Source organism: Rhinoraja longicauda, chromosome 34, assembly GCF_053455715.1.
Source record: "Rhinoraja longicauda isolate Sanriku21f chromosome 34, sRhiLon1.1, whole genome shotgun sequence".
In the NCBI taxonomy this organism is placed as follows: Eukaryota; Metazoa; Chordata; class Chondrichthyes; order Rajiformes; family Arhynchobatidae; genus Rhinoraja; species Rhinoraja longicauda.
The window spans coordinates 20,343,348-20,358,703 of NC_135986.1; the positions used below are offsets into that span (position 1 = coordinate 20,343,348).

General features: G+C 50.2%; 1 protein-coding gene across 1 annotated transcript; it reads left to right on the forward strand.

The window, feature by feature from the left end:
• The first annotated feature begins 5,416 nt into the window (after positions 1-5,416).
• Positions 5,417-14,138, forward strand: LOC144609425 (proton-coupled zinc antiporter SLC30A1-like). The gene is made up of 2 exons (XM_078427903.1): positions 5,417-6,452; positions 9,186-14,138. Exons 1-2 carry the CDS (start codon positions 5,969-5,971, stop codon positions 9,899-9,901), a joined length of 1,200 nt encoding a protein of 399 aa, XP_078284029.1. The 5' UTR covers positions 5,417-5,968; the 3' UTR covers positions 9,902-14,138.
• The last annotated feature ends 1,218 nt before the right edge of the window (positions 14,139-15,356 follow it).

The window sequence follows — 15,356 nt, forward strand, 5'->3', positions numbered from 1 at the left end:
GTGGGGAGGGAGAAGACTGAAATGGGCGGCTGTACAGCTAGGGGTTGCCAACTATCTCACTCCCAAATAAGGGACAAGGTGATGTCACTGCCCCGCTCCCCACGTGACCTCACCCAGCCAGAACTTGCATTTGTGGGATGAGCAGCAGAGCTGAGTATATGGTTGCGCCCATGAAAAACCTGCCAAATCTTCTCTGCCAATGCCAAACAGCTTATTCTGCCATTGACTCTTGTTCGGTGTTGTTTGGTGGATGGATGATTGAAGTCTGAAGAAACAAGACATATTGGCAATTTAACAATTTATTCATTTAATAAACAGGAGCCTCAGTAGCGTGTGGAAGAACCATACACAGCCACAACAGCCTGGCACCTCCTCCTCATGCTGGTCACCAGCCTGGTCACACACTGTTGTGGGATGGCATCCCATTCTTCAACCAGCATTTGTCGCAAGTCAGCCAACGTGGTTGTGTTGGTCACTCTGGCACGAACACCACGCCCAAGCTGATCCCACAAGTGTCCAATGGGGTTGAGGTCAGGACTGCTGGCAGGCCATTCCATCCTCTCCACTCCCAAATTCTGGAGGTAGTCTCTGAGAAACCCTGCTCTGTGGGGGCGAGCATTGTCATCTTGGAGGATAGAGTTCGGTCCCAGACTGTGGAGATATGGGATTGCCACTGGTTGCAGAATCTCATCTCGATATCTCTCTGCATTGAGATTGCTTCCAATGATGACAAGCTTCGTTTTTCCAGTGAGGGAGATGCCGCCCCACACCATCACACTGCCTCCACCAAAAGATGTTACTCTATCGGTGCAGCAATCAGCATAGCGTTCTCCGCGTCTTCTCCACACTTTGACCCTATGATCCAACTGCCGTAGGCAGAATCTGGACTCATCGCTGAACATAACGTTCCTCCACATGTTCAGGTTCCAGTGCACGTTGTTGCCGACACCAGCGCAAACGGGCCTGACGGTGAAGGGCAGTCATGGCAGGCCTCCTGGCAGCCCTATGAGACCGGAGATCGGCTGCGTGCAGTCTGTTCCGAATTGTCTGGGCAGAGAGCCGTCGGCCATATCGTCCTGCAAACCTTGACTGCAAATCTGTAGAAGACAGCCTACGGTTCCTAAGTGCTGGACAGGGTGAGGAAACGGTCTTCTTCGGGTGTCGTCTTCTTGGGACGCCCACTTCGCGGCCTGTCTCTGACATCCCCCGTTATATGGAACTTGGCCTTCACTTTGGAGATTGTACTAGGGCTCACTCCAAATAATGCCGCAACTTGGTTTTGCGGAACGCCAGCTTGAAGTTGCCCTATCGCACGGGCCCTATCCCAGATCAGTCAAACGTGGCATGCCGATTCTTGGAGCAGACACCTACTGACCACTGTAGCAGGGCCCATGCTCACAGATGCTGCCAATCAGGTGCCAATCAGGCACCTGATTGTCAGCACCTGGGGGTACCAGAAGCTCAAAACAAGAGTCAATAGCAACAGCAGAATAAGCTGTTTGGCATTGCAGAGAAGATTTGGCAATTTTTTTCATGGGCGCAACCCATGTACTCACTCTGCTGCTCATCCCACAAATGCATGTTCCTTACAAATGTGGCACCATTTAAAAGGGAAATAAACAGGCTTTCCAACGGTATAAGATTTATTGCCAAGAAGCATTGTTACAACAAAGAAATAATCTACCAAACACAAATTTCCTTACTTTTTGTGCTATGTTTATATCCCCCAATTTCTCTGCACTTCCAAGTTGCCCCTGCTAATGCATTTCAGGCCCCCACCAATCTCTGTGTAAAGAAAACTTGCCCCGTGCAATCTCCATTAAACATTCCCCCAATCACTTTATAGCTACGCCCCAAACTAAACTCTGCAGGTCAGTCGTTAAGATCGAATCTCGACGCTGCTGGAGAATTTAAATACAGGATTAAATAGATCTCCATGAAGTAGTTAGTGACCATGGGTAACGGTGACCAAGTAATTCTGGACGATCGTAAAACACCGTCCAGTTCACTATCGTGCCCAAGAAAAAATAATGAGGCATTCACTGCCTTGGAGGGTTTATGATCATTGGACCTAGGCTGCCTTGATCAAGGGCAATTATGGATGGTGCAGCCATCTCTGTCGGGGTGATTGCACCATGAGGGGAAATCAGTTTGCAACAGCTTCATCCGTCTGCATTTGGATGGCCCCTGTGGTAAACCTGCCAAGTTACCGAATTATCAAAGACGTGCATGGCCCTGACTCGAGAGGTTGCTTTTGGAATGTTTTAAAAGGAAAAAAAAGGATAGAGATGTGCAGAAAGGGAATAAACGTGCCTTGCCTGTTTGTGTGAGTGTGTGTGAGTGTGTTTGTGTGTGAGTGTGTGTGTGGTGAGTTTGTGTGTGTGTGTGTGTGTGTGTGTGTGTGTGTGTGTGTGTGTGTGTGTGTGTGTGTGTGTGTGTGTGTGTGTGTGAGAGAGAGTGTGGGCAGTTCAGTGTGACGTTGATTAGAACTGGTTCACCTCAAACCATACAACACACACACCCTCACTTACACACATGCATGCACACCCTCACTTACACATGCATATCGTCACATACACACTCATATCCTCACTTATACACACCGTCACTTACACACACTTACACCCTCACTTACACACACACACGCATACCCTCACAGACACACCCATATCCTCATACACACATACCCTCACTTACACACACACCCTTGCACCCTCACTTACACACATGCATGCACACCCTCACTTACACACACACACGCAGACCCTCACAGACACACCCATATCCTCATACACACATACCATCACTTACACACACACCCGCACTCACACACACACACACCCTTGCACACTCACACACACACACTCTTGCACCCTCACTTACACACATGCATGCACACCCTCACTTACACATGCATATCCTCACATACACACTCATATCCTCACTTATACACACCGTCACTTACACCCTCACTTACACACACACACGCATACCCTCACAGACACACCCATATACTCAATAAACACATACTCTCACTTACACACACACCCTCACTTACACACACACACACAAACACTCACAGACACACCCATATCCTCATGCACACATACCCTCACATTACACACACACATACCCTCAACTCACACATATACCCTCACACACACTCACACCCTCACACACATCACTTACATACACCCACACCCTCAATTGTGCACACAAACACCCTTTAACTCGCTTGCACGCACAGATACACACACGCAGACACACACACACATAAACTCATTTGCACGCACTCACTCACATAGTATGTCAACTGCTATCGTTCACATTTGGTAATGCCACAGGTGTCAAACTTCACACGGGTAGGTATAGGAGAGAGAGAGTGGGGGAGAAAGAAAAAGAGTGAGAGATTCTGGGAGTGGCAAGGATAGAGCGGGAGAAAAGAAAGAAGGGGAGTGAGAGAGAGGGAGGTAGGGGGAGGGAGAGAGAGAAAGAGGAGGGGAGATAGAGAGAGATGGAGAGAACGAGAGAGCAGGAGGCAGGGAGCGAGAGAGGGGGAGGAGGGGGGGGGGAGGAGAGAGAGAGAGAGAGAGAGAGAGAGAGAGAGAGAGAGAGAGAGAGAGAGAGAGAGAGAGAGAGAGAGAGAGAGAGAGAGAGAGAGAGAGAGAGAGAGAGAGAGGCAGGGAGAGAGAGGCAGGGAGAGAGAAGCAGGGAGAGAGAGAGAGAGAGAGAGAGAGAGAGAGAGAGGCAGGGAGAGAGAGAGAGGAGAGAGGCAGGGAAGAGAGAGAGAGAGAGGCAGGGGGAGAGAGAGAGAGAGAGAGAGAGAGAGAGAGAGAGAGAGAGAGAGAGAGAGAAGAGAGAGGAGAGAGAGAGAGAGAGGAGAGAGAGAAGAGAGAGAGAGAGAGAGAGAGAGAGAGAGAGAGAGGGGAGGAGGTGGTAGGGAGTGAGGGGGAGAAGGAGGTAGGGAGAGGGTGAGAGAGAACTGGGGGAGGCAGGGAGAGAGAGGGGGAGAGGTTGAGAGAGATGGGGAGCAAAAAAGAGAGAGGGAGGTAGCAAGAGAGAGATGGAGAGAGATAAAAGAGAGAGAGAGAAAGAGAGAAGGGGGGGGAGCAGGACCCTTACATTCTGGAACGTTCTGTGCAGCATTAATGAGGAATCACATTGCTACCATTGTGCGCTCAGTTCCACTGACAAGAGCACACAATATCACACTGTGAATTAGCTGACCCATTCAGGCAGACTTCCCAGCTGCTGCTGACGCCACTACAAACCTCGTACTTAACCCCTTCACGCACCTTCTGAAGCACGTCCCTGCTTTTGTCCCCGCAGGACCTACACATCAGGGGTGCAGATCCAGAGCCAGCAACATTATGGGGGACCCCTGCCACCCCAGCAACGGACTGTTCCAGCTGCTACGGCCTCCGCTGTCACGCTGTGAAAACGGAGAGGATGAGACGAAGTTTAGACAATAGACAATAGGTGCAGGAGGAGGCCATTCGGCCCTTCGAGCCAGCAACGCCATTCAATGTGATCGTGGCTGATCATTCTCAATCAGTACCCCGTTCCTGCCTTCTCCCCATACCCCCTGACTCCGCTATCCTTAAGAGCTCCATCCAGCTCTCTCTTGAATTTAAGCCAGCATCTGCAGTTCCATTACACAAAAGTTGGATAGAAACATAGAAAATAGGTGCAGGAGTAGGCCATTCGGCCCTTCGAGCCTGTACGCACCGCCATTCAATATGATCATGGCTGATCATCCAACTCAGTATCCCGTACCTGCCTTCTCTCCATACCCCCTTTAGCCACAAGGGCCACATCTAACTCCCTCTTAAATATAGCCAATGAACTGGCCTCAACTACCTTCTGTGGCAGAGAATTCCACAGACTCACCACTCTCTGTGTGAAAAAAAACTTTCTCATCTCGGTCCTAAAAGACTTCCCCCTTATCCTTAAACTGTGACCCCTGGTTCTGGATGAGGGATACAGATCACGTGGAAGCAGAGATCAGTGCAACTTGGCACCTTGTTCGGGCGAAGATCCTCCTCCTGTGATGTACTGTTTTATATTTAAAAAGAAACCACAAGAAGTGCTGGAGTGACTCAACTGATCAGGCAGCATTGGATCAGGCAGCATTGGACCAGGCAGCATTGGACCAGGCAGCATTGGACCAGGCAGCATTGGACCAGGCAGCATTGGACCAGGCAGCATTGGACCAGGCAGCATTGGACCAGGCAGCATTGGATCAGGCAGCATTGGACCAGGCAGCATTGGACCAGGCAGCATTGGACCAGGCAGCATTGGACCAGGCAGCATTGGACCAGGCAGCATTGGACCAGGCAGCATTGGATCAGGCAGCACTGGAGGGCATGGATGGACCTGAGTCTCCATGGATGGATAGGTGACGTTTCGGGTCGGGACCATTCTACATTGTGCCTGGAGTTTTGTTTTCAAAGTTAGACACAGCGTAAAGTTGCCCCCGGAGTTGAATATGGGTTAAAATATTTTTAATTTTCTGGAGCAGGAGTTGCAAGCAAGCACGCAAAAGGCGGAAAATCTGTGGATGAATAGGTGCAGGAGGAGGCCATTCGGCCCTTCGAGCCAGCACCGCCATTCAATGTGATCATGGCTGATCATTCTCAATCAGTACCCCGTTCCTGCCTTTTCCCCCATACCCCCTGACTCCGCTATCCTTAAGAGCTCTATCCAGCTCTCTCTTGAATGCATTCGGAGAATTGGCCTCCACTGCCTTCTGAGGCTGAGAATCCCACAGATTCACAACTCTCTGGCTGAAAAAGTTTTTCCTCCAATGAACTTTTCCCAGTGAATGCACGAAGGAAGTCCGTGATTTGGTTTTGCAAGTGCTCTGTTTTATGCTACTCGGTTCTGAGCCCTTGTTTCGTGCGGAGAGTTGCTTTTGACACCGGGTGCATAAGCACCGAAGAGGGGGCTGTGGGGAAGAGTGTGGAGAATGCGACAGAGGGGCCACCGCTCGTGTTGGGGAGCCGTGTCTTTGCATCTGATGTTTGCCTTGACCCTGGGGGTCTGGCTGCTGCAGCTGAGTGCCAGCAAAGTGTGCTGCTCCCTGGCCCTGCTCTCCCAGTCCTTCCACACCTTCTCCACGCTGCTGGGTCTGAGCACCCTGCAGGTGTCTCTGAGGCTCAACCGGGTCAACCCCCCTACTCGGGCCAAGAACACCTTCGGCTGGCTGAGGGTGGAGCCGCTGGGAGCCCTGGTGCAAGGGGTCTTCCTCGCCGGTCTCTGCTTGACCGCCCTGGGCAAAGCGGTGGAGAGCGTGTTGCAACCTCGCCCAGTCCGGCGCCCCGGGGTGCTGGTGGGAGTCGGGTTGACCAGTCTCCTGGTCGACCTGGGAAGCTTATACATCTTCAGAGGGGGGACAAACAACGCACATGACTGGCACTCTGCAGACTCGGATTGCAAGCGCGAAAACAAAGGTAGGAACTTACCCGGGGTGGGGTGGGGGAATGGTTAAGAATTGCTGTCACTTTTAACACAGTTTGGTTGAGTTACAAGTCACTGTATGTTTCTTTTTTTTTCTTAATCAGATGTGCAGCACTTTGGTCAACGTGGGTTGTTTTTAAATGTGCTGTACAAATAAAATTGACTTGACTTGACTTGAACCCACAAGGACAGCAGCTTAATCAAGGGCCAGTCCCACCTAGCTCTATCAGCACTATCCAGCTCTCTCTTGAATGCATTCAGAGGAATGGCCTCCACTGCCCTCTGAGGCAGAGAATTCCACAGATTCACAACTCTCTGACTGAAAAAGTTTTTCCTCATCTCCGTTCTAAATGGCCTACCCCTTATTCTTAAACTGTGGCCCCTTTTTCTGGACTCCCCCAACATTGGGAACATGTTTCCTGCCTCTAACGTGTCCATCCCCCTTAATAATCTTACACGTTTCGATAAGATCTCCTCTCATCCTCTCAGCAGCTTAATTAAGGACCAGTCTCACCCCCGGTCACTCCCTCTTCTCCCCTCGCCCATCACATCAGGCAAGAGGTACAGAAATGTGAAAACGAACACCTCCAGATTCAGGGACAGTTTCTTCCCAGCTATTACCCTACCAACAACTAGAGAGCAGCCCTGTGCTCCTATTAGTTTAGTTTAGACAATAGGCAATAGGTGCAGGAGTAGGCCATTCGGCCCTTCGAGCCAGCACCGCCATTCAATGTGATCATGGCTGATCATCCTCAATCAGTACCCCGTTTCTGCCTTCTCCCCATACCCCCTGACTCCGCTATCCTTAAGAGCTCTATCTAGGTCTCTCTTGAATGTATTCAGAGACTTGGCCTCCACTGCCTTCTGAGGCAGAGAATTCCACAGATTTACAACTCTCTGACTGAAAAGGTTTTTCCTCATCTCCGTTCTAAATGGCCTACCCCTCGTTCTTAAACTGTGGCCCCTGGTTCTGGACTCCCCCAACATTGAGAGTTTACTGTCACGTGTACCGAGGTACAGTGAAAAGTTTTTGTTGCGTGCTACGGCAGCATGGTGGCGCAGCGGTAGAGTTGCCGCCTTACAGGAATGCAGCGCCGGAGACTCAGGTTCGATCCTGACAACTGGCGCCGTCTGTACAGAGTTTGTACGTTCTCCCCGTGACCTGCGTGGGTTTTCTCCGAGATCTTCGGTTTCCTCCCACACTCCAAAGACTTACAGGTATGTAGGTTAATTGACTGGGTAAATGTGTAAAGAATATTGTCCCTAGTGTGTGTAGATAGTGTTAATGTGCGGGGATCGCTGGGCGGCACGGACTCGGTGGGCTGAAGGGCCTGTTTCCGCGCTGTATCTAAAATCTAACCAGTCAGCGAAAAGACGTAAGGGGTAGGCCATTTAGAACGGAGATGAGGAAAAACTTTTTCAGTCAGAGAGTTGTGAATCTGTGGAATTCTCTGCCTCAGAAGGCAGTGGAGGCCAATTCTCTGAATGCTTTCAAGAGAGAGCTGGATAGAGCTCTTAAGGATAGCGGAGTCAGGGGGTATGGGGAGAAGGCAGGAACGGGGTACTGATAGAGAATGATCAGCCATGATCACATTGAATGGTGGTGCTGGCTCGAAGTGCTGAATGGCCTACTCCTGCACCTATTGTCTATTGTCTATTATAAAAATTCCATTGACTTGGCCTCCACAGCCGTCTGTGACAATGAATTCCACAGATTCCTCCCTCTGACTAAAGAAATACTTCCTCATCTCCTTCCTAAAGGTACGAACGCCCTTTTATTCTGAGGCTTCTGGCCCTTGTCTCTCCCACCAGTGAAAATATCTGAAGAAGGGTCTCGACCCGAAACGTCACCCATTCCTTCTCTTCGGAGATGCTGCCGGTCCCGTTGAGTTACTCCAGCATTTTGTGTCTACCCTCTCTCCTCTCCGCATCTACTCTATCCAGTCCTTTCACTTCACAGCATTTTGTGCCTACCTTCCATGTTCATTCTGTTGGGTTGCAATCTCCACAAGTGGAATACGAGGCGCAGTTCCGCCAGTTTGTCTCTGGCAATGGAGGCGACCCAGGACAGAAAAGTCAGTGTCCCTTTACCTCCCGCCTCGACTCCATCCAAGCACCCAAACAGTCTTTCCAGGTGAGGCAGAGGTTCACCTGCACCTCCTCCAACCTCATCTACTGTACCCGCTGTTCCAGATGTCAACTTCTCTACATCAGCGAGACCAAGCGCAGGCTCGGCGATCGTTTCGCTGAGCACCTCCGCTCAATCTGTCTTAACCAACCTGATCTCCCGGTGGCTCAGCACTTCAACTCCCCCTCCCATTCCCAATTTGACCTTTCTGTCCTGGGCCGCCTCCATTGTCAGAGTGAGGCCCAGCGCAAATTGGAGGAACATATTTCGCTTGGGTGTTTACACTCCAGCGGTATGAACATTGACTTCTCTAACTTCAGATAGCCCCTTGCTTTCCCTCTCGATCCCCTCCCCTGTTCTCCCACTAATGTTCCTGTCTCCGACTACATCCTATCTTTGACCCGCCCCCTCCCCTGACATCAGTCTGAAGAAGGGTGTCGACAAGAAACGTCACCCATTCCTTCTCTCCAGAGATGCTGCCTGACCTGCTGAGTTACTCCAGCATTTTGTGTCTAAGGCCAGTGTGGGAATGGGAATGAAAATGGTTCCCAGCCGGGAGACACGGTAGGCCTGACGTCCCTCTCTGCTGTTGTTACAGAACTTCTCAGTGAGATGGTGACCGGCGTCCCGGAGCGGAGCAAGAGCTGGCGGGGAGAGGATTTGGAGGAGCCCGGGGTCATGGGCGAAGAGCTGCGCCTGGATTGTCAGAGGTCTTCACCGCGGGTGCTGGGGGATGCCCTGGTATCTGTGCTGTTGCTGTTGAACGCGTTGGCTCATTACACCGCCTGGCCCTCCTGCTCCGTGGGACAGTGCAAGGGGGAGGAGAGGGCCGGGCCCTGCTGGCTGCTGTACCTGGACCCAGCCCTGGTCCTCGTTGTGGTGTCCAGGGCCCTGTGGGTGTCCTGGCCCCGGCTGAAGGAGTCGGCGCTGCTGCTGCTGCAGGCTGTGCCCGGGGGGCTGGATGTGCGGAGGCTGCGGGAGCGGCTGCTGCGACAGGACGGGGTGGAGGCCGTGCACGAGCTGCACGTGTGGCGGCTGGCCGGGAGGCGGCTGGTGGCCACGGCCCACGCCCGGTGCCGGGAAGCGGGGACGGCCGGGAGGCTGGCCGCCCTGCTCCGCCGGGAGGGGATGGTGGCCGTTGCGGTGCAGCCGGAGGTGGGCCCGGACCGGGGGTTGGGGTGCGAGCTGGCGTGCGGGCAGCGCTGCGCCCCCAGGCTGTGCTGCGCGGGGGACCGGCAGCCCTCAAGGCCCACCTCCCTGCTAGCCGAGGCTCCTCTCTCAGCTTACAGCACCGAGTGTGAGTCAACCGTCTAATGCAGCACCAGGACACTTAGCGGGGATATGGAGCACATACATGTACATAAGCATATTCAAACTAACAATGCACACATGTGGATATGAGCACATACATTCACACACACACGTGAGACAAAGGTTCACCTGCACCTCCTCCAACCTCATCTATTGCATCCGCTGCTCTAGATGTCAACTTATTTACATCGGCGAAACCAAGCGCAGGCTCGGCGATCGCTTCGCTGAACACCTGCGCTCGGTCCGCATTGACCAAACTGATCTCCCGGTGGCCGAGCACTTCAACTCCCCCTCCCATTCCCAGTCTGACCTTTCTGTCATGGGCCTCCTCCAGTGCCATAGTGAGGCCCACCGGAAATTGGAGGAACAGCACCTCATATTTCGCCTGGGCAGCTTGCAGCCCAGTGGTATGAACATCGACTTCTCCAACTTTAGATAGTGCCTCTGTCCCTCTCTTTCCCTCCTTCTTCCCAGATCTCCCTCTATCTTCCTGTCTCCACCTATATCCTTCCTTTGTCCCGCCCCCCGACATCAGTCTGAAGAAGGGTCTCGACCCGAAACGTCACCCATTCCTTCTCTCCCAAGATGCTGCCTGACCTGCCGAGTTACTCCAGCATTTTGTGAAATAAATACCTTCACACACACATATGCAAGTACATGCAAACTAACGGCACACACATGGGGATATGGAGCACATACATGCACATGTGCGCAACTACATACAAAAACTAACTGCACACGTGGATATGGAGCACATACATTCACAAGCACATATGCAAGTACATACAAACTAACAGCACACGCATGGGAATATCGAGCACATACATTCACAAACACATAAGCAAGGACATACAAACTAACGGTGCACAAATGGAGCACATACATTGACACAGGCGCAAGTAAATACAAATTACAGTGACACACATGCACACAAGTACGCACAAACTACCAGTGCACACATATGGGGACATGGAGCATATACATGCAAACATATGTGGGCACACACAAATTACTAGTTCACACACATGATACAGGGCATATACATTCACACACATGCATGACATACAAACTAACAGTGCACACCCGTGGGAATATGGAGCACATGCGCACATGAGTACAAATTACTGTGCACACATGTACATACACATGTGCAAATACATAACTTACTGGTGCATACACGGGATACAAGCACATGCACACGTATAAGCATGAGTGCACACACAAATGACTGGAGCACACGACAGGCAAGCATGCATACTTATGGGCACACACACCGCATACATGCGCACATTTTGTTTATTGATGGTTTGGTTCACCAGCAAACAAATTACTGATACACACTCGAGCACCGAAGCTCATACATTTAGAGGCATACATTCACCCATAGCTCCACATGCACAGGGTCACGTTCGAGACTGCACACTACCGCGTTTCATCGATTCCGCATTAGAAAACTGCCCTGGCTTAGTATTAAGCTCTCACTAATCCTATTAGTGACAAGAGAGAGCCTGTTGGAGATACGAGGGACTGCAAATGCTGGAATCTTGAGCAAAATACCAAGTGCTGGAGGAACTCGGAGGATCAGGCAGCATCTCTGGACCAGTGCCAGTTTCTGTTCCTCAACTGTCCAAATCCAAACCCCTCTGCAACTGTACTCCTCATCATCTTACTCCAGTTTTGTTTAGAGACACAGCACGGAAACAGGCCCTTCAGTCCACAGAGCCTGCGCCGACTAGCCATCCTCACATACTAACACCATCTTACACACCCTAGGGACAATTTAACCAAGCCAATTAGGCTACAAACCTGTATCTCTTGGGAGTGTGGGAGGAAACAGAAGCACCCGGAGAAAACCCATGCAGTCACAGGGAGAACGTACAAACTCCATACAGGCAGCACCCATTGTCAGTGTTGAACCCGGGTCTCTGGCACTATAAGGCAGCAACTCTACCGCTGCACCACCATGCCACACAATGTTTGTGTCTGACCAATTTCCTCTTGGCTGCCACGGTTTGGAGATTGTTGGAGATGGTTTGGGTGTTGCAATAACATTCTTAAATTTGTGTTTGGAATTGCTCCAAAAAAATAACCTGAATTACTTGAGCCCCAACCCCTATCTCAATTAAGGTGTATTTTTAAGTAAAGAAATTGTACAATTCTCTTCCTGTGTTTAAAACTCCCACTGGGAGATTTGGGTGTTATTAATGGGTCAGCCAGGCAACTTGTGAAGTGGGTTCTTGCAACAAAAAAACCCCCCCACAAAGTGCTGGAGTAACTCAGCAGGTCAGGCAGCATCCCCGGAGAGCATGGATAGGTGACATTTCAGGTCGGGACCCTTCTTCAGAATGATGGTTGATTCAGGTGGTAAGGGCTTCTACCCGATGTCCAGGCTTGTGAGTCCAACGGCCTCATTAGCAGGTGAAGAAGATTGACATGTAAATGCACCCAGCAGGCAGACAATAACGCACTGGGTCGCACTGCAGTAGAGTTGATGCCTTACAGCGCCAGAGACCCAGGTTTGGTCGTGACCGGGTACCGTCTGTACGGATTCCATATGATCTCCCTGAGACGACGAGGGTTTTCTCTAGGTGCTCCGGTTTCCTCCCACATTCAAAAGACGTGCAGTTTTGTAGGCTAATTGGCTTGTGTAAATTGTCCTATGTGTTTAGGATAGAAATAATGTATGGTGATCACTTGTCAGCGCAGACTTGGTGGACTGTTTCCACGCTGTATCTCTAAACCCCTTCTCTATCCCACTGTTGCTGGTTTCCTTATGATTCAACCCTCCCCCTCAAACAGTGGCAACTTCTAGATGAAGTGCCTTAACACAAAATGTTGCCTACACATTTCTCTGAAATCAGACGCTGCCTGATCAGCTGAGTTCCTGCAGCTGACCTGTCATACCAACATGGAAACAGACCCTTCGGCCCAACTTGTCCATGCTGACCAACATGCCCCATAAATGCTTGTTCCATTTGCTCGCATTTGGGCGGCACAGTGGTGCAGCGGTAGAGTTGCTGCCTTACAGCGAATGAGACTCAGGTTCGATCCTGACTACGGGCGCCATCTGTATGGAGTTTGTACGTTCTCCCCGTGGGTTTTCTCCGAGATCATTGGTTTCCTCCCACACTCCAAAGACGTACAGGTATGTAGGTTAATTGGCTGGGCAAATGTAAAAATTGTCTCTCGTGTGTGTAGGATAGTGTTAATGTGCGGGGATCACTGGGCGGCGCGGACCCGGTGGGCCGAAGGGCCTGTTTCCGCGCTGTATCCCTAAATTTGTATCTCTAAATCTAAACCTTTCCTATCCATGTACCCGTCCAAGTGTTTCTATCTTTGTTACAGATTCCAGCATCTGCAGTTTCTTGTGCCAACACTGTTTTCTCATTATTCCGATCAAAGTGGATAACCTCACATTATACTCCATCTGCTAATTTATTTTTACCCATTCATTTAAACTCTCCGAATACTTACGTGGCCTGCTTCACCAGTCACCTTTATACCATTTGATTTCAGTCCCTTCTTCTCCATCATTAACATTGATCGTACATAGCTGAAGCAACCATCAATCCATCACTGTGGCACCTCACTTGCTACAGCTCGTCAACTTGGAAAATAACCAATTAATCCCAACTTTCACTTTTCTGTCGGTTATCCAGTCATCCATTCATGCTGGTATATTACCCACAGCACACTTGAGTTCCTTCCCTTGAATAGTCACCTAAAGTCATAGTCCTACAGCATGGAAGCTGAACCTTTGGGTCAACTAACCCATTGGCCCTTTGGGTCAACTACCCAACTAACAACATGCCCCATCTACGCTAGTCCCAACTGCCCGCGCTTGACCCATAACCCTCTAAACCTGCCCTATGAACCTGTCCAAATGTCAAGCATAACGATACTATCTGCCTCAAGTACCTCTTCTGGCAGCTCAACCCAGATACCCGCCACCCTTTGTGTAAAAAGTCACCCCACAGGTTCCTATTAAATCCAAGAAACTTAAGCCTATGTCCTCTTGTTCCCAATTCCCCCAATCTGGGTAAAAGACTCTGCATTTGCCCCATCTATTCCTGTAAGGATCCTGTACATCTCTATAAGATCACCCCTCATCCTTCTGCACTCTGGTTACGTAGCACCTATTGAAATCGTTTTTAGAATCCAATATACTTATTAGTCTACTGGCTCCCTTTTTATACGTTGCAACATGTTCAAATAATACTAATAAACTTGTCAAATATGATTTCCCTTTTATAAAAGCACATCGACTGACTGTTATTTTAATAATGAGTTGCAGCATTTTTGCCTTTGGCAGATATCAAGCTGACAGGCTGATGGTTTCCTGGTCTCTCATAAGCCCAAGAGCAGATTAGAGACCCTCATCACATTTAACACCGTGTGGCTGTGCATTCAGAGTGTCCATCCACAGACTGCTACAGACCAGAGGATTAGGCTGGACAGCGATTTTCTCAGTTAGACTGGATGTGTTGCACAGAATGGTCTTTCAGAAAGTTTCTCTCCCTCTGCACTCTGAAGGGTCCCAACCCGAAACGTTATCTATCCATGTTCTCCAGAGATGCTGAGTCACTCTAGCATTTTGCGCTATTTTTTTTTAAGTGATGGAATTTGTGTAAACCAGCATCTGCAATTCCTCGTTGCTACATAGAAACCTTCAGCCCACCGTCGGGTCACCTGTTCACACAGGTTCTACATTATACCTCTTTCACATCCACTCCCCACACACAGAGCACCAATTAACCTACAAACCTGTACTTCCCAAAGTGGGAGGAAACCAGAGCACCCGGAAGAAATCCACACGGTCACAGGGAGAATGGGCAAACTCTGCAAAGGCAGCAATTGAGGTCAAGATATAACCTAGGTCTCCGGCGCTGAGAAGCAGCAACGCGACCAGCGCTGTGTTGGTGCTGGAAATATGAAAGAGTCTGAAGATAAGTCCCTACTCAAAACGTTGCCCATCTGGGTTCTCCAGGGATGCTGCCTGACCTGGAGTTACTCCAGCATTGTGTGTCTTTTAGAGAAACCTGAATATATTTAATATATCAGGCAGCATTTGGGGGGAAAATAACCCTGACTTAATGTTTCATGTCTTAATATAGACTTATTTTTATTGTTTATAAGGTAGGGTGAGACCCAGACTCTGTTTTGTAAAAAGTGCGGCACGGTGGCGCAGCGGTAGAGTTGCTGCCTTACAGCGAATGCAGCGCCAGAGACTCGGGTTCGATCCTGACTACGGGCACCGTCTGTACGGAGTTTGTACGTTCTCCCCGTGAGTTTTCTCCGAGATCTTCGATTTCCTCCCACACTCCAAAGACGTACAGGTAAGTTAATTGGCTGGGCAAATGTAAAAATTGTCCCTAGTGGGTGTAGGATGGTGTTAATGTGCGGGGATCGCATGGCGGCGTGGACCCGGTGGGCCAAAGGGCCTGTTTCTGCGTAGTAT